Raw genomic sequence first — 26,863 nt, forward strand, 5'->3', positions numbered from 1 at the left:
CTTTCCCAGAACTAGGGTTTGTGTTACACATTGTCCAGATAGCCTCTCCTGCAAACTCTAGTATGGAGTATTTACTTCCTTCCAAAGTCTTAATCATTTCTTCTCCAGCACCCAGATCCCTGTTTGAGAATCAGAATAAAATTTCCCCTGAAGTTATCACTAAGACAAGTGAAGAAATCATTAGCTGTGGTGCTTTTGGCAGTGAGATATACAGCAGATGTCTGGATAATTGAAGTCCTCCATTATTACTATCTTATACCTCTGTCCCAGACTTGTAATCTGTTTCACATACTCCTCATCTATTTTCTCTTTCTATCCAAGTGCATTATAATATACTACAGTGATAAAATCATTGTTTCTTCTTCCTTCAACCTTTATCCAAATACTCTCTGTTTTTCTTCCACTCTCTGGTTCCAAGATTACTTTCCTCATAAACAACATTAATTCTCTCCTACCTCTTTTTATACATTGTTTTTTCTTTCTTTCTTTTGAACAAGGTGTACCCATTTAGAACTGTAGTCCAGTCATAGATTTTATCCCATCCAGTTTCAGTGATACTTGTGAAGTCTAGTTTGACTCTTTTCTATTAAAACCTCCATTTAATCTTGTTTGTGCCAACACTTTGGGCATTTGTGAATAGACATTTGATACCATGTATTTTACTATGGGTTCCTTTCTTAGATTTTATCTCCTGCATATTTCTGGGTATTTTAGCTACTATACTTGATCTTTTCTTTGGCTGTTCTCTTACATACCTAACAGAAGGAAAACATAAGTAGTCTTTGGGCATTTTAGTTTTAAACCCTTTGGATTAGATTTGCAAGACACTTGGAAAATATTATAAGTAAGGAGATAGTAAAAGAAAATTTACCTGCCCTTGAGGAACCCAGGTCATCTAGCCCAGCTGAACTGTATCCCTGAGAGAAATATTACACCTTTTTTATGTCAAGTAAATAAGCATTTATTATTTACTTACTATGTGCCAGGCACCAAGCTAGCTTATTTATACTTCAATTTTGACCAAACTCTGTCAAGCCTCTATGATAAGCCATAATATAGAATCCAAATTCCATTTTCAGACACCATCTTTGCCAGCTGTTCACTTCCCAAATTAATTTTATTCTTTGGAATTAATTACCTTCAATGGGCAGCAGTGAGGAAGACCCAATTTCTATCCCAGTGGTCTTCCGTTTCTTGGCTGACTTCATAATCATGGGCAATATGAGTGATTGAAATGAAATGGTGATAAAACCTAAAAATATTTTTAAGCTTTTTCTATCTGTGTCATTTACACAAATAGGAATCTCTAGAAGTGAACAGTTGTAATTCCTTTTGGTAAGTTTTGAGAGGTTTTCTATTGTGTCTTGGATACACAATCCGGGAAGATAACAGACCTCTCAGTTGTTAGGGAGTAGACAAATAGCTTAAACAGGATACCACCAACTATAAAACTCTTCTTTTGTCCCTTGGCGGTAATCTCTCAATCGATACCTTCTGTACCTCTACTACATTGTTCTTCAGAGAAAAAGCAGCTTCCTTTTTAAGAGTGTCCAACTCTACTCTTCAGAAACAGCCGTACATCTATTTTTAAGATCTACTTGTACAGCATTCTTCATTATCTGACAAGGGTCAAGTCTTCCCTCCTCAACCTCAGAATTCTTTCTTTTCCATTAAAGCCTCTTCAGGAATGCTTTAGTCTTCCTAACAACTTAGAATGTGGAAAGCTGTCTGATCCGCTTCCATTTGGAACAAAAATAACAGTCCCTTGGCTATGACATAAAAACAAACATTGAATATTCAATGCAAGTTACTGAACATATATACTTATATATCTCTGTCAAATGGTAGCCTTCTTTAGTGTGGAGTGGGCAGGGAGGGAGACAGGAACTTAAAATATAACAAAAAGTTTAAAAAAATTAAATAAAAAAAGAAATAAAAGCAGATCTAAATTAAAAAAAAAACAAACAAAGAAATGGCAAACCACTCCAGTATCTTTTCCAAGAAAACCTCAAATGAGGTCACAAAGAGTCAAACACAACTGAAAATAACCTAAGAACAACATCAAATTATTATTATATGATATGCATATTAAATTTAATATGATGGTAACAAATTTTCTATTTGTGTCTCCTGCCTTTTTTTAATTTTAATTTTTTTCAGTGGGCTTAGCAAAGAAAGGTACACAGTTTGGGACTGATGTATATTTGAAAATATGATGAACAAATCACATTGGCCATTAGGTTAGCTCCACAGGCTGTCTCTTAATTTTGGTGGTGATGAAAAGGGTTTCAGAACAGAATTTGCACTTTGTGTTTTTAGGATACATGGCAGTTAAAACAGGAAAAATAGGAGGATGGAAAGATTTAAACTTCTGGGAAGCTGAGAATATCTTATAAAATCATAGAATCCCCTGAGAGTAGGATCTCTGAGGTCATCTAGTCTAATCTGTGCCAGAAGAATGAATCATGGCTCCTCTTATCATGTATCATGTCTAAAGTGACAAAAGAAGAAAAATATTTATGAAAACAATGTGAATGTGTTTTATTTAATCCAAATATTAAAAAAAAAATTTCAGTGAAATGAGTTAAACTACCTTGTGGTTTTATGAAACTACTCCCCTGTCCAATGTGCTCACATATACACATAGAATTTGGTTGAATTATCAGTTTTCAATAGCTAGTTTTGGGGAAATCATGTGGAAACTATCAGGCAAGTTAACCACAATAGTAGATGGTGGTGCCTTGGGTAGGGGAGGCCCTACAAATAGGGTCTTTTATGCATTACAGAATAGCAGATTGTGAAATGCTTAAACCTGAAGGACCTTAGAGAAGCAAGAACTTTATTCTATGTCTATTAAACATTCATTAGAAAGGAGAAGATCACTGAGGGGAAATGAATTTTTGTTATTGTTGTTTATGTATATCATACTCTAAGACTCATTGTTAATACTTGGGGAAAGCTTATTCAGAAAGGTTATTCTATCCAGTCCCCCAGTGGCAGCTGTGGGAAATGCAAGGATAACTGTGTGAGGAATTACTAGCCTCACAGAGGAAGACATGCATGTCTCAAATCTGATTTCTTCTGGTGATGGCAGACACAATCCACAGGTACAAAGATATATGAAAATACAAACTGTGCTGTACAAGACGGTACTGATTATGCATGAAAATAGTTGCTATAACAAATCATGCAAGGGCCAAATAGATGAGGAGGGAGAGGAATTAAAATTTTAATTAAAAAATAATATTTTTTAAATGGAATTAAATGCTTTGAAATGTTTTGAACAATAAAAACACATTCATGTCTACATGGAAATGTCAAATAAGTTATTTTAGCTCTTTCTTTTCCCCCAACCCTCAGCTATCCCTCTGGGCATTCTAGTTGTACAAGGAGACTGTGATTTGGAAACTTGCCGTATGTACATTGACCGCCTACAGGAGGTGAGTTGATTTGGACAATTTTTTATTTATAATGAACATTTGATAAGCCTTTGGGGTCTGTAAACAGTTACTGACTATATGAATTCAGCAAAGGAAAGATTAGCAAAGGGACAGCTTGTCTATGTATTGCCTCAAAACGTGTAGCATAATTGTTATCTCTCAGTTTTAGTTCTTTACTGCTAAGATGAAACAGGATTTTAAAGTAGGGGAGAACTGCATATCAATCAATTCATTGAAATTTAAAAAGTGTTCATTAAATACCAAGCTCTATGTTTTGTGTTACCAGGCGATACAAAGTTGAGTAAGACATTCATTGTCCTTGTTCTCAATGAGCTTATAATCTTGCAGATAAGACAGATATGCAGATATCTATAATACATGGTAAAATACAGTAAATGCCATTAAGACAGGTACAAATTAGATTTTAGACTATGAAAAGATTGCAGAATCTCAGACTTCAGAAGGGAAATTCCAAACATACCTGTATAGAAATCTGTTGTACACTACTGCTTCCTGCAGCAGCCTATTCCAGTTTTGGATAGCTCTAATTGACAGGAAGTTTTTTTTTCTTATATCAAGCCTAATTTTTTTTTCTTTTCAGTTTCTACTTATTTATACCTAGTTCTGCCCTTTGGGTCCAAGGAAGACAGGTTTAATCCTTCTTTCACATGACAGCCCTTCAACACACATGTATTTGGGGAAAATGGTGGTACTAATCAGAGATGAGATGGCAGGGGTGATGAATTCAGTTCTGGACATGTTGAAGCCATATTTTTGCTTCTTCTGCCTCAACGCCCACATATAATCAATTACTAAGTCCTGTTGATTCTACCTATGCACTATATCTTAGATCTCCCCTGACCTTTTATAAATCCTAATACCACTACCATAATTTAGGTCCTTTGTATGGCTTGGCTTGATTTAGGCAGCTAGATAATTTGGTATACAGAACAATGGACTTGGAGTCAAGAATACCTGAATTCAAATCCTGCCTTTAGACACTTAATAGCTATGAGACTAAAGCAAATCATTTAATCTCTTTAAGTGTCAATCTCATCTGTAAAATGGGGGTAATAATAGCACCTAGCTCATAGGGTTCTTATGAAAAAATCAAAGCATAGTCAAAATGCTTTACAGACTTTAAAGCACTACATAAATGTTATTCGACTGTTACAACAATCTCCTAACTAGTCTTCCAACCTTGACATCTCACCCTCATCTATCTCATACATTATTGCCGCTTTAATCTTCTCAAATTAGTACACCTTTCATTGTGTTACTTCCATGCCCCAAAACCTTCAATTATTTTCTATTGAGTGCCAAATAAAATGAAAACTCATTATTAGGTTGGCCTTCAGGGCTCCCTACCTACCATGTACTTTAATCAACTTTTCCAGGCTTATCTCCCACTACTAATTCATATATACCCTATATAATAGCCAAAGTAGATCCCTCAAAGTTTGCATACACTTCATATTTCCCTTCCCTTTGTTTATCCTTTTTCTCTTCTTCTTCGAATATACTGCTGACCAGTTTTATGGCCAACTTCAAGGCCATACTTCAACTTCTCAATACTTTAAAAATGCCTTCCCTGACTTTCCCCAAATATGTGTGTGTTGAAGGGCTGTCATGTGAAGGAAAGATTAGATCTGTCTTCCTTGGACCCAAAGGGCAGAACTAGGTATAAATAAGTAGAAATTAAAAAGAAAAAAAATTAGGCTTGGTATAAGGAAAAAAAAAGTTTGAGATGCTAGAGGGCATCTAAATAAAGAAATCTAGGAAGTAGTTTGAAATCCTATTCTGTGGCTAGAGGGATAGGTCAAAACTAGAGCAACAAATTCATGACTCATCTCCATAGGGATGATAGTGAAAGCCAGGAGAGTGGATGCTTTGGCTGAGGGGTGTACAGAAAAAAGCGAAATGAGTTAAGGGCTGATCCTTACATTAAGGGAGTTGGAGGAGAAGGAAAAGTCATTAAATCAGACAAGGAATTGGTCAGAGGAGTAGGAGAAAGGGAAGGATTCTGCAGTGCCATAGTTGTCAAAGGAATAAAAAATTTTAGGACTAGAGAGTAGGATGAGTCAGTGGTTTAAGTTCTGCAGAGTAGTCAAAGTGAGGGAAGACATAGAAAGGACCATTGAATTTCCAAGCTAGTCTAGTGAAAACACATTGGTCGTTTTAAAAAGTTTTATGAGAGAGCCATTTAATTTTTATTCCCCACAAATAGAATAAAGAATTAAGAACAGTTAGTCTTGGTAAGTAGGCAGACATTGCTAGACTCTATTCTACATTGTAGTTAAAGTACTTTCAAACTAAAGCCACTGATTTTTAGAGGTCCATGCCTATAACTGAACAATGGCAGCTTACTTAGGGAGAATTATACACAAGAAAGGATGATTGTCATGAACAATACCTGATGTCAGAATCGAATGAAAAATAATTAGTAAATCCATGGATACTCTTTAAAAAAAACTTATTGGCAAGATTACGTGTTTAAGGATTCTTACCTTTATTAGGACTGTTAGCATGTGGATATATATTAGCATTTCACTGACTCTGAGCAAGTAATAACTTTTCTAGTCCATAGTCTTTAAACATTCAATGGGGGTGATTATATTTAACCATCTTTCCTGGACTGTGAGGAAAACATATTTTTTTCCTTTTTACATTTGTTTACACTTGAAACAGAAAGTATCAGCCCCCCCAAAAAAGAAGGGAGCATTTTTGTAAATATTGAAGTGTGATATAGATGTAAAGAATACTTTTTGTTAAAGGAGCTGAACAATATTGAAGGATTCTAAGATTCCTTCCATCTCTGACCATCTGTGAAACTGTTAACCAACCTAGAAGTCCTTTTTTTTAAAAAAATGCTTTTAAGTCTGAACAGAAGACATAAGCCCTTATTTAAACAAATTTCAGTTCTATTACAGTACAGAAGTCTATATTGAAACACAAATCCATGCATGGATTTTTTTATTTGGGACTGATTTAAAGACACAAAAGACCTTCTAATTAAAGTTGAAGATATTACAAACTTGTAAGGAAGAGCCATTTTTAAGAGTGACAGAATAACAAATTTAAATGATCCTAATACTTAATAATGCTGAATCAAAACCAACAAGATGAACTATAACAGGAGTAAATGTTAAGTCCTAAATTTAGTTGTTTATTTGTTTTTTTAATATTGCAATTAGGTTTAAAAATTGCCTAAGTACAGAATTGAGGAGACCTAACTTGGTAGCAGAAAATGTGAGTGTATTGGCTGGTAACAAGCTCAATATGCATTAATAAAAATATAATGCTCAAGCATTGAAAGTAATATTATACTTTAAGTTGGTCAGACTACATCTGGAACCTTATCTTGATCTCTGATTTGGGAGCATGCAGAGGTAGGAAATCAGCCTGGAGAGGAGTCAGGAGATTCTGTTGTATGACAGATAGTTAAAATAATTGAGGATGATTACACCAGAGATAACAAATCTTGAGGGAGACATGATAATTGTCAAATATTTGAAGCAGATTGATTCTAAGTTGATCCAAAGGGCAAACTGGAATGAATGGGAGGAAGTTAAAGGGAGAGACAGATTCTGGCTCTGTGTAGGGAAACACTGTGGAACAATAAGAGCTGTCCAACAATGGGAACAGCTGCCTCATGAAACAGTGGGCTCTCAGTCATAAAATCTCAGTTCAATCCTGTGATAATCTGTCAAAAGAGATTTTTTCAGTGGGTGGGAGATTGAATGAGCTGACCTTCAAGGTCAACTTCAAAATTCTACGAGTTTTAGTCATCTCTGCTATTAGCTGGAGTTTGAACATCAGATATAACTCAGATGCTTTTCTCCAGGGACAAAAAGTAGGCCATATGCTAGAAAGGAAGACATGAAAATAGGGTTTGAATATGATCTTATTATAAACCTCCTAATAAAAAGAAGAAAACTTCCTTAACCTCTGAGCTGCTTACCAGTGCTCCACAGGCACAGAAATCATCATTATTTGCGGACGTTACTATCTGAACATCTGTTGGACATGCCACTGTAACAAGAGCCCAATTTTCTGGTGTAGAGAGTTTTGGGAAAGTGGGGATGGAGTTAGAGTCCAGAGATGGGGAGCCTGCGGCCTCAAAGTCACATGTGGCCCTCTAGGTCCTCAAGTGAGGCCCTTTGACTGAATCCAAACTTCACAGAACAAATACCCTTAATAAAAGGATTTGTTCTATAAAACTTGGACTCAGTCAAAAAAGGCTGCACCTGAGGACCTAGAGGTCCACATGTGGCCTTGAGGCTGTAGGTTCCGCACCCCAGACTGTTAGATGATAGTCTAAGGTAGGAAGCAACCCTACCTAACAAAATAATGCCAAACAATACAGATAAGAATTCTAAGGGGAGGGGGAAAGAAAAAGAGAATGGTTCCAAATAAAGAATACTGATTTTTGAAGAAAGTAAATTTCATTGGCCACAGGAAACAAACTTAAAAAAAAAAAAGTCCTGTAGGAAGGAGGCATGAGGCTATAAGAGCAAAAATCTGAAGAAATGCTGACATTTGTGAGTAGATACACTATACTAATTATCCTCAGAGTTACAGAATGTGGCAAATATAACTATTTCAGTTATAAAAACTTTTTTAAAAAAAAGTGGGTCAAGTTTTCAGCAGCTCAGTAAATCCTCATTTGCTATCACTCCATGGATTTGGAATTTGTGATCCTTTAGACATTGAATATCAGAAGCTAACTCTTTTGCTGTCTATGAAAAAGCAATTTGCTTCCTAAGCAAATTATTTATTTTCAGGATAAGGATAGGAAAGACATTTTAACCACCTAAAAATTCATTATTTTGAGGTATTTTATTAGTATCATTAACATAGTAGCAATGAATGCGTTAATTACATGATCCTTATCTGTTAATTAAAGCTAGTTGGGGAGGACCCCTAGCCATTAGTTTGAGTTATACATGCATTTGAAACTAATTAAATACAGTCTTTTAAAATATGTTCTTTGATTTGGACTTTTGAGTAGTTCAAGTTGAACTTTCCCCACTGAAATGAAATTAAGTAGTTTTTGCCATACTTGGCAATGATTGTTTTTGTTTTTTGCTTTATTTTGTTTGTTTTTGTTTATTTTAAATTACTATTGTATTTGGTTCAGTTGTTTTTAGGTTGGAGTAGTTAATAACTTCTTATGGTTAACTTTGTTGAACTACTTTTAAAACCGTGAATATTTCTTTCGTTTTTCCCACTAGGATCTGCAGTCAGTTCCTTCTAGTACCCAGAGAGTTCATTACCAGGTAATTTATGATGAATTTTTCTTTCTCACTTTCAAGCCAACAGAAGTTCATTTTTTATTAGTGTGATTTTAAAAAGTCATACCTTGTGCTGGGATAATGATAACTATTCATTTATAGAGCACTCGAAAATTTTAGAAAAGGACTTTCCTTACAAACCTGTGGGGGAGGCCATGTAAGTACACTTACTATTCCCACTTTATAGATTTGAAAACTGAGGCTCAGAGTGTAAAGTGATTTGCTGACGGTCACACAGCTAGAATGTCAGAGATGGACTATATATCTTCTGGCTAAAAAAAATATCACTTTTCTTTCCACTAGATTATCCTTTAAGAAAAACTTCTACTTATTCTTATTCTTTGAAATGTCTTGATTTTATTGGAATAGTCAGTAGTCTAGGAAACCTTAGATAATTGATTTTCTCCCCAGGACATTTAGAGTGTGCACAGTTTCTTCACAGTGCAGAGTTTTATCTCATCATTCTTATGTCAGGCTTTGAGCTCTGTTGATTATAACGTGAAGTTAATCAGACCTGTGACACATGTTTGATCCTTGGTTCCCTAGCTTCCAATTGCTTCCATGATCGCATCCAAACATTCTCCAAATGTATCTCATTAGTCACAAAATAAATCAGTGGATAGAACGTGAGTGACTCAGTATAATGAATCCCCGCACCTGGAGAAATAACTGCATATGAGGCCCTTCTGAGAAGATATCTTTGCATATGAAAAACATGTAGAAGTATAATTATATGCCAAGTTATTTTTATAGGAGAATACAGGTGTGCCTGTTTGAGGAAATCTATATGAACATAACTCGGAGAGTAACTACCAGCATTTTAGAACAATTTTTCACTTTATAATAATAACTCACATTTCTATCATAGCTCAAAAGCCAGAGAGACCTCAAAAGCAATCTAGTTCAATCTTCTCATTTTATAGATAAGGAAACTGGGCTTCAGAAAGGTCAAAGACAGGATTTGAATCCAGGTCCTCTGACACCAGAACCAATGTTCTTTTGACTGTACCTTACTGCAGATTGCTTTCCTAAGAACAACCTTGTGAGATGGGTAATGAAATATTATGACCTCCCTCCTCTGTTACAGATGAAATCATTAAGTTTGAGGTTAAGTGATTTGACCAAGATCAAACAGCTAATAAGAAGCAAAGTTGAAATTAGCATCCATATCTTGCTGATTCCTAGTGGGTAGTTTGCAAATGGATTCATTACAGAATTCCTTTAAAAAGTAAAACTCCTTTATAATATGTTTAGTTTACAAAAACTTGGTTCATAAATAGCTTTCTAAGATGAAAGCTGTCACATAAAGTGTGACATGTCTGTATGTAGAAGGACCTAGGTATGCTGGAGTCCAGCAGGGAGATAGAAGAATAAGAACAGAGTAGTACTTCACTTTCCACTGTCACTTAGGAACATCAAAACGTGGAATTATAGAGATAGAAGGACCTTGGCAGTCTTGCAACTTTATTCATCAGATAAGAAAATTGAAGTTAAGTGACTTTGCTATCTAGCTAAATCCAACAAGTATTTTGTTAAATGAATAATATGTTCCAAGTTAGTTGCAGAGCATCTATCTTCCCCTAACTCCCACTTGGGTACTCTTTCTACTATACCATACTTTCTTTTTGATGTGAGTAACTGATTGGGAAATTCTCCTACTGCTTTTTTGAACAGGAGAGCACTCAGGCAATACATAGAAAAAATTATTTTCCAATAGCCAGTGTTTCAGTGAATTAATGTTCTGAGGACACATGACACATTGGTATTAGAATGGAATAGGGTTAGTCCAGGTCATTTGTTCTCTTTAGTTGGTATTGAAAATATATTTTCTGCCTCATTTTGCAAAACTAGATACGGCTCCTTCCTCAGAATATTATACTTTGAATTGTGGTGTTTGGCTGAGCCCAGTCTTTCTGATTTAGGTTATCAATTCATCTGAAAAATTATTCAGAAGATTTTGTCTCGGTAACTATTTAGTGAAGATGTCAAAGGAGGGGAAGTTGATGATAGCCTTTGAAGACTGAAGTTGTTAATGTTGTGTTCTGTGTCAGATATGAAGAGGGGGAGGAAGGGAATAAGCATTTTTATAGCACCTGCTATGTGCCAGGTACTATGCTAAGCACTTAGCAACTATTATCTCATTTGATCCTTACAACAACAGATAATATAATTGTATTTTTTTCAGTGGGGGGTAAAGATGTGGTGACAGTAGAAGTGGTAGAAACTGAGGATAAAGGAAGCTTATAGTTAGAATAGAGGAAGATTTGCCATGAGGGAGGTGGAAAAAGGGGCAATTCTGTATCACCCTCCTCAGACATTACTTCACAGCTTTAATGGATCTGCTGTCTCATGTGTCTGAATACTCCAAACACTGATGGAATCCCCAGTCTATTCACATCCTCTTCATCCTAAAAGTTTCTTATCTTGTCTATGTTTTTTCTATAACTCCTTCCTAGAGATATGGCTGATTATTTTTCTTTTCTTTTGAGGCATAACAAAATGAATAAATAGTACACTGGTCAATGTGCATGTAGGAATTGCCCTAATACATTTTCCACAGTAGATCTGTGCAACCTATGGCCCAAGTAGAGGCACTGAAGAATATGTGAGACAGTTACTGTGGTCCTTTAACACTTTCCATCATTAGAGCCCCTTTTTTCTTTTTTTTTTAATCTCCTATTCTTCTCTTCCTTCTTTTTCTCTATTTCTCTTTCCTTTCCCCTCTTTCTTTTTCTCCCTTTTTTGTCCTCCTTTTTCTCCTACCTTCAATGACCCACTGGTGATCCTCAGGCCTAAAGACATTATTGAAATGTATTCCATATCCAATATCCACACAAAATGGAAGTGCTTAGGAAAATGACAAGAATCAGTGAGCTCTGTGAAGGAAAAGAGAAAAAGCATTATCTCCTCCAGTCTGACATCCCCCTTTCCCTCCCCAGTATGTATCCACTTCCTTTGGGGAAACTCCTTTGTCAGTTAAGATAGGTAGCTCTAAACCCCTTCTGGATTCTAATTATATCTGCAGAGTCCAGTGGTCATCTCAGTAGCTGTGCAAGCACCAGAATTTGCAGTCTTGAACTCGCCAGGTACACACTAACTACATGATGTGTCATTTGATGGAAGACTGCCTTTGTATTTGGTCTTCTGTGGTTGTACAGGCAGGAGTTTTCAGCAAGCTATAAATACCTAGCAAATTCCTACATAACCTTCCCCCCCCCCAGTGCCTCATTAGTTTAATGTGAGATGTCATTCTGTTAGCTTTAATGCTTTGTTGGCATTCTACCATGAATTATGAAAGGGGAGAAACAAAAGCAATAAATAGCTTAAGTGCATAGAACCTGCTGTATAACTCACTAATAAGGTGTCTTGGGCACTTGTAGACCAGTCTAAATGCTGTGTTTTCCTCTTGAGTTTGATCTGGACTTAGAAAGAGTCAACCAGTATCCCCAGCCACAAATTAGTGGGCTGCCTAGGATTTCTAAAACCTTCAAATGCCTTATTGAGTTTCTTTATTCCTTTATTCTGCTAGTTCCTTATACAATTTTATTTCATTTAATATCATTTCAATTATGAAAGAGATGTGTTCAGTAAAGCCATTTTTAAAAACTATTCTGACATACCCTGTCCTGCCTTGCCCTGACTCATACCCTCCCCAATAAAAAAAAAACCATACGTTCTCTGCAGAAATGAAAGAATACTCATTAATACCCAATGCTGACAATTGAGGGTCTCATGTCTGGCACTTTAAAAAAGTATCCTAATTAATGATGAAAGCAATGAATTAGGTAAAAGAAAACCTGGGTTCAATTATCCTCTCTGTGTCCCAGTTTTGTTCTCTATTAAATAGCATCTACAGTGTATCCCAGCTGCCTTACTGCTCCATTGTCTAGGTAAATGAGGGATATGACATGTTTTGAATGCATCCAAAGAAAGGCTCCACACAGTAAAAGCTCTAGTGAAAAAACACCATAGTCCTCAAAGAAAAATTGTATTTCCCCAAAAAGCCTCAAAAAGCCATATTCTGTGATTCACACACCATGGGAGAAAAGATGCAAGTGAGATAGATACAGTAACATGGACTTACTGGCTGTCTCAGAGTGCTTGCTGGAAATTCATACCAAGACCATCCCTTCATATAACTTGAGCAACTTAAGAATGAACAGGCCAACTGTGACTGAAAGGCTCATCTGTAAGATGAGGAAAGTTAACTAGAAGTCAGTCACTTAAAACATTAATTAAGCAACTAGTACCAGGCACTGTGCTAAATGCTGGGAATATAAAGAAAGGTGAAAGATGATCTTTACTGTCAAGGAGCTCACAGTCTAATGGGGGTGTCAACGTGCAACCAGCTATGCACAAAGAAGCTATAAATTAGACAAGGATAAATTAGACGTTTCAGTTATAAAACGACTTGACACCAGCATAGGATTTAGATCAAGTTAGAAAGGAACATTTTAAGTCCAGGCAGTTTAAGAACCAGAGGATCTAAACCCAAATCCAAGATCAACTAACTTACCTGTGTGACATTGGCCAGTCAGTCAACAAGAGTTCATTAAGCACTTAGTATGTGTTAGACATTGGTCTAAGTACTGATGATAAAAAGAAAGGCCTAAAAAAGTCCCTGCCCTAAAGAAGCTCACAGACAGAGACAATCTGCAAATAACTAGCTATATACAAACAGTCTGTATGTATATACCCCGTCCTGGCTAAGTAGTAGATAACCTCAGAGGGAAGGCACTAAGGTGGACTGGCAGAGGCTTCTTGTAGAAGGTGGGGTCTTATCTTAGACTTATAGGAAGCTAGGGAAAAGCTAGGAGGTGGAGATGAGAAGGGAGAGAGGGAAAGTCCCAAGGAAAGTGGGGATGATCAGTGGAAATTCTGGAGTCACAAAATGGGGGGAGAGTCTTGTCTGAGGAATAGCAATTAGGCCCTGGTCATTGGATGACAGAATATTTGGGGTTGAATAACATGTAAGAAGACTGGAAAGATAGGTACTGGAAGAGGTCATGATGGTCTCACACTCTAGGCAGCTAACAACTTTGTAGAAGGCTGTTCTTTTGGGTGGCAGAGGGCTTTCAGGAGTAGCCAAGATGAACCCTTAAAGTAAGGTATGAGCAGGGCCAGGATCCTTTGGTATGCCCAAGGCAACTGTTAAAGGGAAAGGCAGTTCTATTCCTATTATTTGTGATTGCCTCCCTTGTAGAAAAAGCTGACTGAGTAATAGGAATGAGCTATTCCCTATAATGCTCTGTTATATAATTCCATGGCCATCTACTTATCTGCCCAGTACTTATTCTAAGGACCACCATGCCACTCCAAGCTTTTTCCTCTTCCATGCCATAATGTATATTTCTCAATAATGATAACTATTTCATTGTGGTCTTTGTATCCCCAGCATCTAGCATAGGGCTCTCTGTGTGTCTGTATTTAACCAGTACTGTGATTTCATTGGTATAGGGGAGCTCTAGTTGAGCAAACTCCGTCTACCAATGCTGTTCAGCACCCACTCTGGAACTAATAATTCTGGAGAATTGATGGGGCACTGAGAGATCAAGTGACTTGCTCAGAGTCCCAAGGGGCAGGTAGATGGCTCAGTGGATAGAGTGCCAAATGTGGAGTCAGGAAGATGATCTTCCTGAGTTCAAATCCAGCCTCAGATACTTACCAGCTGTGTGACCCTGGGCAAGTCAATTAACCCTGTTTGCCTCAGTTTCCTCTTTTGTAAAATGAGCTGGAGAAGGAAATGGCAAACAACTCCAATATCTTTGCCAAGAAAATCCAAAATGGGGTCCTGAAGAATTGGATGTGACTAAAAAAAAAAAAGGCTAAAATCCAACAATCAGACTCATACAGCCATTATGTGTCACAGGCAGGACTTGAATTCTGGTCTTTCTGACTCCCAAGGTCAACTTTGTATCTTTACACCCAACTGCCCATCACCTGCCATATTAATAAATATTGGTTGAATTGAATTGAATCTCTAAACTTTCTTATACCACCCTCCCCTCTTCATAAAAATAATTCATTGTGAACTTGGTTGCTTTTCCCTTCCCTACTTCCTGTACATCACCAGTGTTTAATACAATGTCTACAAGTACAGAGTAGGTGCTTAAATGCTACTGGACTGACCGACTTGTCTGATGTAGCTGTCCTATGTTTTTATTCTCAATCTCTCCTTCTTGTTGGGATGGAAGAAAAATTTGATAATAATTGTGTTTTTTCCATTCTGACATGAAGACTTTTAAAGGAGATACATAGACCTACATATACAGACCTATCCTCTAAAATACATCCTTATGCAAGTAAGTGTAGCATCTGGTGAGTGCAAGAGAAAAAAGTTGAGCAAATAAAAAAGATTTAGTGGGACAAGTTCAGAGATGAGAGAGATGTGTTAGAAGATGAATAAGAGAGAGAGTGGTCAAGAAAGTAACATTGGCTGTTAGTCATAAAGTGAACCAGGGATCTAAACTGAAAAGGTGGGAAGCTTCTTCATCAATACTTAATCTTCTCTAAGCTTGGTGAAATCAGAGATGTAGGACTATTCCCAGCAAATGTATAGCTCAATCCTAAGTAGATATTGCTTAATTGTATAAACTGCTGAACTGCATAATAGAGTTGCTCTGCCCTCATTAAATTGCTGTGCCATCCTTTATGGTTAATTGAATGCAGATTAAGTGCTCCATTTGGTTATTTGCGTGCCAAATAGTAGTGTTAATGCTTTCCTAATCAATAAAGGAATAATTCAAGCAAGTTGACTTTTAAACATCTATGTGAGACACATGAGAAAAACAAAGCTTTGTTTAAGCAAGATGACAATTTTTTTTTTGGTTCAACTTTATAGCTGCTGAGAAGTGGATTCACCATAAAAATAAGTCCTTTCACAGTGAAGAAAATATAAATGTCAGGACTTTGGGATGGCACAGTTTTCTCAGCTATTTTAAAATCTTTAATTTTTAAAAGTATAGTAGTTTAAAATTACAAATGCACATACAGTACTGTACTTCAAAAAATATTGCCAGTCTTATTATTCCTACTAATCATAATAGCTAACATCAATAATAGTTTTAAAAAGTTTTACCCATGTTATCACATTTAGTCTTAACTGATTCTTGCAACAATCCCATGATGTGGATAGTGCAAATGTTATCACCATTTTGGTGATGAGAAAACTGAGATTCAGAAAGGAAGGAAGGAAGATAGGAAGGAAAGAAGGACTAATTAAGTACTATGTGCCAGGTACTGTGCTAAGCACTTTGCAAAAATTATCTCACTTATTCTTACAACAACCGTGGGAGATAGGTATTATTATCCCCATTTTATATTTGAGGAAACTGAGGCAGATAGAGGTTAAGTGACTTGCCCAGGGTCACATAGCTAGTAAGTTTCTGTGGTAAGATTTGAAATCAGGTCTTCCTGATTCCAGCCTCAGTGCTCTATTCAAGCACTCTATCTGTCTGCCACCTAGCTGTGAGGTTAAATGATTTACTTATAACCACACAACCAGTAAGTGCCACACTCAAGAGTCAGATGATGAGCTATCAATATGAACAAGTCCAGGTTAGCATTTGAACAGTCTTTTGGACAAGGTTATGGCTGTATTCAGTTTTGATTTTTCACATACACATATAAATTCTTTCGAAAATGCATATTTTATTTCACTTTGTATTTGGCTTAAAAATATTCAATCAAAAATGGGTCACTGACACTGAGGTTTTTAAAACTGTGCTTCATTCCCAAGGCACAGATATTTCTGCCCATTTTTATCTTGCTTCAGTCCTTTGGATTGCTTTGGCGATAAAGGTATTATCATTCCTTACTGAATCTGGCTAACTAGAAACTCACAGCAGTTTTCAGTGATTCTTACTCTGACTGGTACCTGAAATCTCTGTTGCAGTTTGCTAGTGCTCTATTATCAAATGCCATCATTCTTCACAGAGAATCTGAGTTTTAAGAGACCTCAGAGTCCATTTAGTTCAGCCCATACCTGAACAGGAATGCCCTTCACAATGTCCCCAACAAGCCTGAAGATCTCCAGTGAAGGCAAAATGCCTCAAGTAATCAATTCTACTGTTGAATTGAGACTAAGTCTCCATCTTTTTTACTCATTACTCCCAGTTCTTCACTCAAGGATGAAATAAAAGAAATTTATGATCTACATCCTGATATCTTTATTTCCTTCTTCTGCCCAGGTGGTTTGTAGTATACACCCATCAAAATATTGCTTTGGTTTTTCTTTCTATTGATAAATCACCCAATATTTTCCATTATTATTTCTTCTCCTAGTTCATGGATTTCCTGAAATTAGTTCATCTTCTGCCTATATATACAATGCTATACCACTATCCTTCTATTGATATCCTTTTAAATTAAAGAAAACCCTTACAGAGTAATTTTCCTGTCATGAATCTTATCCTACCAAATTTCATTAATACCAATAAATTGAAATTTGATCTGCCTTGTTTGTTACTCATACTTTGTGCATTAGTGTATCTAAAGCTGTGGATTTATTTCTTTTCTTTATTTTGGGCCATATTCTTGGATATTGACTCTGGTAAATTACTGGGGTTTTTATATTCTTTTTCCTATTTTGCATCTGACAATCTGCATGATTGGTTATATATATATATATATGTATATATATATATATATGTATATATATATACATATATATATATATATATATACATACATATATGTAGTTTTCTTCCTTGCTCACATTTTTGATTCTAAAGCTTTCTTAAACTAATTTATAGGACTCTAAGCAAATGTTTTTTCCAAATTTTCTACTGTAAATTTGAAAACCTCAACAAATATGAACATTTCCACATACAAAGAAGACAAGAAAAAGATGATCATGTATGAAACTGTGAATCTTTATTATGCATTGACTTTTTTATTATGTCAAGAGGATATCTATATATCTATATATATTTAATCAGAGACTGTAGAATCATAATGGATTGTAGATTTTTAGATGGAAGGGACCTTAGAGGCCATCTAGTCCAACTCATTTATTTTATTGTTGAGAAATGACTTGCCCATGTCAGGCAGATAGTAAATAGCATAGATAGGTTTTTTCTTCTGTACCACCTATCTACCTTCAGTCAATAGTGGTGAAAAAAAATCTCAACTGTGCTCAGGATTTCATAAATCCTTGCAATGCTTTCTAGGTTCCTTTTGGCAGCCTAATTTATCCTGGATCATCAAGAGTGGGTAATGTTTTTTAGTGTTAGTAAATTTCTGTCACTATCTGTGTCTATATCTACATCTATATATCTCCATTTATTTCTTTATATATCTCCCAGGAAGATAGCCGACCTCTCCATTGTTCATGACAGGTTAACAGATAACTTCTCTCCTGGGGGTGCTTGTGGATCCGTATTATTCTTCCTTGGACTTGTTTACTTTTCAGAGGGTTCAGCTTTATCAACATGGGAAGAATTACATGCCTATTAACATGCCTCCAAATATTTAAGAGTCCTTCATCTTCATTTCCTCTGGATTACAATATTTTTCCCCTTTACTCCCCTGACACAAGTTAAGATTCACCCCTGCTTCTTCAATTTTGTTTGACCTTGATGAGAGGCAATGTGGTGTAGTGGATAAAGAGCCAGTCGTAAGTCCAGGAGGACTTGGGTTCAAGTTTCACCTCTGACACATATTGGCTGTGTGACCCTGGACAAGTCACTTAACCTCTTAGTGCTCTAAACAACTTTCTGGAAACAAGTTAGAGAGGATATTGCCCTGCATTGGTAGAGGGAGTCTCCCTCCCTAACTCCCTCACCTTGGACAGCTCCCTATGCCGGTGAAATAACAGTCCAGTCCCTCTCCCTCTGTTTGTCACTGCAGTCAGGTATGCCCACTTCCCTGCTTTCTCCTGCAGGCTTTAGTCTGCCAGAGCCCTGGGACTGGTTCCTGCCCCAGCAGAATGTGCACAAGAAGCTTCCTTCCCGGGATAGAAGACTGCTTCAGATCTAAGGTCTCCTTGGTGCCAGTGCCCTCCCTTGCTCCGTTGTCTTGACTGCTTTTGTCCTGCTCTTTTGGATCCTGTGGTTCTTTTTGGTTTCTGGCTGCTTGCTCAGTCCTTTGAATGTCTGCTTTGGCCTTTGGTCCCTGGGTACTCCTGATTCTTACATCTGCCTGTCTGATTTCTGCCTTATTGTCTTGCCCTACCCCTCAAATTGTGTGTGCTTTCAGAGATGACTTAATGTAGAATCAATCAATCAACATGTATTTACTAAGCATCTACTACGTGCCAGGTGCTGAGGTTACAAACACAGTGAAACAGTTCCTACTTTCTAGGAGCTAGCAGTTCATCAAGCATTTATGAAGCCCCTATATGTTCAAGACCATAGCAAGATGGCATAGACCCTAGAGCAGGTATTCTTACCCCGGGTTCTGTGTGCGGATCATAATAGCAAAGGTTGTTGTGAGGATCAAATGAGATCATATTTGTGAAGCACTTTGCAAACCTTAAACCACTATTTAAATTGGAGCTATTTTTATCATTATTGTTAGATGTATTTTGATAGCCATATTCAGTGTTATTTGGTTTTCTTTGTAATCCTGTGTATTTTGTGTTATATATTTAAGTCCTGAGAAGAGATCCATAGGCTTCACCAGCTGCCAAGGGGATCCATGACCCAGGAAACACTAAGAACTCTTTTCCCTAGAGCAGTGCTTTAAACATCTGGCCATCGGAGGCCCACACTCTGGCCTGTGGTGGACAACAAATTAAATGTAATTGGAAAATACTTAGAAAAAGAAATTAAATATAATGGAGCAGGTAGCCTTAATAGGTGCTTTCTAAGTTAATACGGTTGCCTGCAGAGAACCTTTGTATAGCTTAAACTCTCACGTTTTCTGTTTGAGTTTGACACTACTGCTCTAGAGAATGCAGAGATGGCCTTAGAATTAGCAAGATCCAGTTTTTCCAAGTCAGTGTTGTCCAAATCTAGCCTGAATCCCCCAAATCCAGCACATCCTCAGTCTTCTCAGTTAGGCTTCTCATTCTGTCCCTGGTATTCATGGTTGCTATCCAGAGATTTAGAGCTAGCTACTCTCATTACACAGCCTCCTTCATTTGAACATCAATAAATCCCCATTTATCAACCTCTCCTTCATAGATTTGACATGTTTTGGAATATCTGTCAGATTTTATTAAAGATTTTATATTACATTCAAATACAATTATACTTGACAGGGTAAATCCAGGTGTAGTTTTTGCTCTGTCAAGCACAGCTGCTTTGGAACTGGTAAAATATCTCCCTTTGTACAGCATCCCCCGGCTTACTAATTTGTAATTGTTTGTAAATATAATATTCATCAAACATTTACTCTTTGTAAGTACATTAAAGAACAGGTAAGCAATGCTGTGTAACTCTTCAGTGTTTTATCATAATTGGCTTCCATGTTAATAAGGTTTGGATAAATGCTGTCTATGATGTCGTTTTAAGCTTATCAGATTTTTATTTTTGATTTTTTTTATCAGAATAATAATTTTTCCTAGTATATTATACTTAGATGCAGCCTGGATTCAGCCTCCCAATATCTGGAGTTTCCTGATTCCCAGGCCTCAGCCCATCCCTCTGAGCTGGGGTTTCTGCTGATTTGTCGAGGATACACTTTCCCATCACAGAAGCTCAGAGTTGAAAGGGGCCTCAAAGACTCTCTAGTCTTAGCCAGAGCTAAGTCATTGCTGACACAGTTTCTTCCTCTTGGAAATCTCTAATGAAAAGAAACCACAGCTTTCTAAGATAGCCTATTCTGCTTTTGAACAGTTTTAATTATTAGGAAGTTTTTCCTTATGTCAAGCTTAGACATCTGCCTCTCATTGTCCCTTGTTCTTTTTGAGCCAGCCTAAAAAAATGAAACACCTCTGAAATGTGAAAGCTCCCTCTCCCTCACCCCATACTTGAATGATCCTTGATAAAATATCTAAATATTCCTTATTCCCTGCTCTCTCCAGTTTTACAGTACTGAAAAGCTTGAAGATTGAAAAGGGATTTACCAGCGTTGAGGCTGATTATTTGCCTGAAATTCATTTTTTTTTGTTTCAAGAAGAGAAATTTTCATGTCCCATTCAAAGATAAATGCATCACAAATGCGGAAGTAACACATTCATACAGTGGTTCTTGAATTATGTTTCTTTTTTATACATATTTTTTGATAATTTTATTTAAATGCAACTAATTTCCTTTACAAGCCTTATGTATTTTATTTTGTATGATTAAAAACATTCTAAGATGAGGTCCCACAGGGCTCATCAGCCCATCTAAAGCGTCAATGACACAAAAGAGGTTAAGAACCCCAGCGTTGGTAGAAGTCAGTTCCAACCAAGGTGTAAAAAAAAAGAATATCAACTCATGAATTGTTTTGAAAGGGGGAAGGATGTTATTACATAGTTCTAGCATTGGGTCGCTCAGGATGGGGGAGGTCAGGGCAGTGAGTGAGAAAAGGGGGCAGAGAGGAAAGGGAGGATGGAAAGGAACTTAGTGGACTTCATAGTTTCAACCAGGGTCAGTCCTTTTTATCTTCATCAGTGCTAGGGCAAAAAAGAAACAAAATCTATGAAAGAAATCCCTGCTCTGTAGAGCATACACTGACACACCTTTTTATAGGGAACTTTCCCCAGGGCTACATTACGCATTGGCAAAAAGTATACATTTTCCCTACTTAGAATTTATACATTACATGCATGTTATATATGTATATATAAAACATACATGTACACACACGCACACATGCAAAGATAAAGAACTCTTAGAAAATTGGCCTGAATTTCTGTCAAATTAAACATAGAAGCAACAGAACCTGAAAGCTTCCCTGACCTCTGGAAGAGGCTATATTTCTTCCCCTTTTTTTTTTGTCCTACTTTTCTGGAACATTCTGCTTTCAACTACTCCAGAAAAAAAAATCCAAGAAGCCAACCCTTTAGTATGCAAGTGAAACTATTTAATTAAAAGTACATATTGTACGTGGTTTGGAGAAGCAATTTTTCCTACAGGGCTAAGATCTGTGTGGGGTTTAATTATCAACTGTATTTCAAAAAGGTAAGTTTGATTTCTAAGGATTAAGTGAGGGTATAAATTAGGGTTCATGGAGAACCTGGGCTGACCTATAGAAAGTTGACAATCCAGAGTGGCTGGATATTGCCACCTGAGATGGTCAATGTAATTGAAATCCCAAGGCCCATTTTTGTCTTATTCTATACCAGCTCAGAACATGAGTGTTAGGCTAGTTGCAGAAAATGAGCTTTGCAAAGTTTATAGATTAAGAGGTAGAAAGAATCTTAAAGGTACAATACCTTCATTTTGGAGATAAGGAAATTGAGACCCAGAGAAGGTAAGTGACTTGCCCAAGGTCACACAGCTGATAAATATTTGAAATGAAAATCCAGCCCATACTGACTCTAAATCCAGGTCTGTATCCACTATTCCATGCTTCCAAATCAACAAAGTTTACTGAACGTATATAGTCTGTGTGATTTTGAATAAGACTTTTAACCTCTTAAGACTCAGTTTCTTCATCTAGAAAGTTAAATGATTGGGCTAAGAGAGTTCTACATCCAGTTCTAGTTCTAAAACTGTCACTTTATTATGCAACCATATGCCTAGAAGTATTTTAGGCTCTGAAAGGGATATAAGAATTCAGATTTATGTAGCATTTTAAGGTTTGCAAAGTGTGTTTCTCACAATGACCATTTAAGGTGAGTGGTACAAGTATTAGGATGTCCATTTTACAGATGAGAAAACTGAGGTATAGAAAGGTGAAGTGACTTGCCATCATCACACAGCTAGTTACTACCAGAGCTTGGATTCAAATTTAGGTCTCCAAACTACAAATGAGATAATATTTGTAAAATGCTGAGCACAGTGCCTGGCATATAGTAGGTGGTGTTCCCATCCCTTCCCCTCTGCAAGTCTATCATTCTTTTGAGTATACCAATTCTCCATTATAATATGGAATGATTCCTACTCTCCAGGTGGTGAGACAGACCAACATGAAAGAAATAGATACCAGTACAGGATAGTATATTGCAAAGTATTTAATTGGACAAAATAGTCAGGAATATTGAAAAACTAAACAGATTTGCCTACCCTTAATGTATGTGGTAAGGAATACGAGAGAAGTCATGAGAAACTGAGAAGGTAAGAGAGACGGTGCCAGACAGGGAGAGGCCAGATAAGTGAACACAATTTCCAGTTGGTCTTCCAAGTGGGAAGAAGAGAAAGGAATTTTTGGTAGTTAGGACGATCTAGGGTTTTGATTCTGACCCACTTTTTCCTTAGTGGAGAAGAGGAAGGATGAATGTTCTTTCTTTCTACTTCTTTCCCCTGCCTAGAGAGCTTCCAAGTGTGTGGCCAGCTAAAGAGCTTAAACATTATGTTTTCTCCTTCCTTTAAAGCAAAATGTAGATATTTCTTTTGGTGTTGGGGATGCCACAGGGCGTATTGGAAATACCTAGTTATCCTGTGTCTTGAGATACTCCATATTTCAAGCATTAAAATTCAGGGTAAGGATAATTGGGTATTATGGGAAGTCAGGAAGGACAAATGTCACTGCTAGCTACAGTTATCAAGGAAGGCATCTTGGAGGATGTGAAGCTCCAGCTAAGCCTTGAAGGATGAGTACAATTTATATGGGTCAGAGAGAATTGTCAGGATGAACAACATGAGCAAAGGTGCTTGGGCAATAATGACTGTGATATAAATTGAGACTAACCTGGCTTAAACAGAGTAGATATGTTCATGAGTAGTGACAGAAAAATTCATATGGGTGTGTTTGAAACAGGGTTCAGAAAAGTTGGGCAAACAGTTCAGACTTGATCCAGTGAAAGGCCATTGTAGGTTCTTTAGTAAGAAATTAGACATGTGGGACTCTTTAATAAACCTCCTGTATCCCATGTCCATTTCTACTTTTGACCATCCAATTCTACTTGACCTTGAATACCTTGGACTTTCTAGTTGTAAGACTCTTTCATAGCAATTATTTCATTTAGCCTCCAGCAAGATTGTAAGCACCTGTGTTATTATTGCTCTGTCATTTTCAGCCTTGTCCAACTCTTTATGACCCCATTTGAGTTTTTTTTTTTGTTAAAGATACTGGAGTGGTTTGCCATTTCCTTTTCCAGATCATTTTACAGATGAGAAAACTCAGGCAAATAGAGTTAAGTGTCTTGTCCAGGGGCACGCAGCTAGTAAATTTCTAAGGGCAGATTTAAACTCAAAATGATATGTCTTCCTGTCTTCAAGCCTGGAATTCTATCCACTGTGCCACGTAGCTACCTCAGTAAGCATCTTAGGGACTAGAAAAACATAGAAGAAGCAGGAAGTCCAATGAAAGGTAACCAAAGGAATAGGGAGCCTTTAAATCAGGGCAAACTTTGAAAATGTGGTATGATAGGAAAAACACAGCCAGATAGTAAGGCATATTCCTTTTGCTGTCCATTGGTGGCCATTGGGACACTCTTTCTGCTGCTACCAGGCACAAGAACCTTCTTGGCATCCGAGAGGTGTGTGGCTACAGTGGTGGCATCCATTCTGTAAAGATTTTATGCATTTTGTTCAATTTTTCTTCCCAGCTTTTTCCTCCCCAGCCTGAAGACTCTTAGTCTAAGAATTTCAGTGTCAAGCCGGTTCAACTGAACCTCTTTTTTTTTTTCATTTTAAAATGGTGAAAATACTAATTGCATGGTCTACCTTACAGGGTCATGGGATCATAGATCTAGAGCTGGGAGGTACCTCAGAGGTCTTCTAGTCCAATCAATTCATTTTACAGATGAGAGCACTGAACCCAGAGAAGGTTAAGTAACTTGCCCAAGGTCACAAGCACTGTAAGAGTTAGTGGTGATATTTGAACCCTGGAATTCTTACTAGTAGCCAGTAGTCATATTACTGCACTGAACCTTTTAAAAAATGTACTATGAAAATGTGAGTTGTTATTATTACAGTGTGGGGGAGGGAACTAGAATTAGCAATGGAGCTAAAATGGAGGCAGTGTCAACCTTTCACCAAAATCAGGAGCAAACCAAAAGGATAACGCAAGTAGAGAGAAAGAATGTAAAAACTGGTGGGAACAAATGATTCAAATGGGCAGAGAAAGGAAAAATAACCAAGAGCAAAGTGGAGCTAACTATAGCATGGAAAGCTTAGGCTTCCACACAGTCTGGTTGGCCTGTCAATTGCTAGTATCCATGTGCCAGAAGTTCATTTGTTTTGTGGTCACATTCCAACCAAATTCATTTGGATGATGCTGAATAAATGGGGTGTCATTCCCTCCTTAAATGGATTTGTTTTAGAAGTCTGAGTCAGGAAAGGAAAAAAAAGACAGGAAAGCTTTGTAGGAAGAAGGATGAAGGGGGGCATCATATTTTTTGTTGGTGTGGTGGTCACAATACTGACCATCATTAGAAATTGTTAGGAATCTTGTTGAGAGCCTTAGAAACTATGTGACTGTCTTAAGTTCTGGTGAGTGACTTGAAGGCTAAGCCACATCTTTCAAGAGGGCTTCATCTCATCCCTTCCTTTTGTTTTATTATCTCTCCTTCTCCTTCTTCCTAAAACTGGCCATGTTTGCCATCTGCAACCAAGTGATATTACTGTTTACACTTAGCTTCCCTGTTATAGCGTCACTGGCTATAGGGGGAAAGGGAATTCTCTACTTTTGTCTTTTCTGTGGTGCTGAATTTAAGATTTGGAGTAACCTCTTTATGTTAAAATAAATCAAAGCAATCCCCTCCTCCCATTCATCAGGTGTGGGACAGATTTTTTTTTTAATCACAGAATTACCAAAGGAATGAATAGCTGAGCTACCAGTCTGCAAACACTATTGCCTTTAACACAGAAAATAAATAGACCAACCAGTGGGTTAGGATGAGGCAAAGAATATGGACAGTTGAAGAGGAGGATAGTATTTGCCCTTTAAGTTATGGTTGGGTGAGGGCCTCTGATCCTGTTATGGGTCTAGGTGCCATCAGGACACCTTCTGAAAAGGAGCATGAGGCAGGTGGGAGATATGGTGGAATGGAGGTTTACCAAGTTATTAAAAGGTGATATTTACATTGAGAATTACCTTGCCTTTTGAATTTGAGATTGAGTTAAACACTTGTGGTTCTGAAGAGGTCTAGGACTTTTGGAGTGCTGCTGGAACCCCAAGATCACGGTACCAGGCCCTGCCTGAAAGAATTCAACTCAAATCTTCTTCAGCCAGAGGAAAAGTTTATTAGTGATAAAACACTTAGGGCCAGGTGACACCCGTAAAGACGAGTGGGCATGAGAGGTTCTCAGCCCCAAATGAGGGCCAGGGTAGATCTTATATACTTTGGGTGACCAGGGAAGGGTCTGGGAAAGGTCTGGGAAAAGGGTCTGGGTGAGAATTCCCAGAGACTGGAATGTCTAAGAGATTGAATAGACAATGGGAATAGATAATGAAGGAACTGAAAGGTATCTGAATGAAATTAAAAGGTAGGCTAAGGCTTTCAAAGGGAGATGAGGGGCTGGGGCCTGTAGACAAAAGGGGAGCCAGATTCCCTTTAGGGCAAGGGGCAAAGACCTTGGCTTGGGCCACACCCCATCATTCCCCCCTCAAACAAATTTGACCCAAATTCTTTTGGGGAAAGGAAGGTCTGGACTTCTGAAACTGCTTCCTGCTGGCAAGGGGCATAGAGCTGTCCCTGCCTCTCTGGGTCCTGTTTGAGGGGTCAAACTTCAAAAACCCGCTGATGCCAGGGTCAGGGAGAATCCTCAGGTTGGTGTACAGCCTGAGCAGTCATCTGAAAGTTGATGGCTCCAACCCTAGAAGAAAGGAATCTGGCAAGGATATTTAGTAAACATGGATGAAACAAACACAAAAATATGATCAGTAGTGGAATGAGAATAGGAACCAGTATAGAAAGAAGCCAGGACTCCCATGAAAAAGATTTTGGAGCACTAAAGTTATTGTGAATTTCTTGCATCCAACTAGCTTTCTCCAAAATATGAGCAGTGCAGAACTCTATCTGCCCGAATTGTTATACATGCAACAAAATGTGTTTGCTAAAGCACATACACTCCCACTGGAGGCAAGCAAGTAGTCTAGGGCTATTCTGTTATCTAGAACTACTTTTGCTAAGGAATCCAAAGATTGCTG

At 37.4% G+C, this 26,863-nt stretch overlaps 1 protein-coding gene across 1 annotated transcript in view; it reads left to right on the forward strand.

Moving 5' to 3' along the window:
- DGKI (diacylglycerol kinase iota) overlaps positions 1-26,863 on the forward strand; it is a 478,924-nt gene that overhangs the window by 430,390 nt on the left and 21,671 nt on the right. The window contains exons 23-25 of the mRNA XM_078153519.1: positions 3,361-3,440; positions 8,675-8,719; positions 18,618-18,713. Of these exons, the coding sequence (XP_078009645.1) occupies positions 3,361-3,440; positions 8,675-8,719; positions 18,618-18,713 (221 nt within the window). The remainder of the gene's footprint in view (positions 1-3,360; positions 3,441-8,674; positions 8,720-18,617; positions 18,714-26,863) is intronic.

This window comes from Phascolarctos cinereus, unplaced genomic scaffold (genome assembly GCF_003287225.1).
Source record: "Phascolarctos cinereus isolate Bilbo 61053 unplaced genomic scaffold, phaCin_HiC Scaffold_1;HRSCAF=81, whole genome shotgun sequence".
In the NCBI taxonomy this organism is placed as follows: Eukaryota; Metazoa; Chordata; class Mammalia; order Diprotodontia; family Phascolarctidae; genus Phascolarctos; species Phascolarctos cinereus.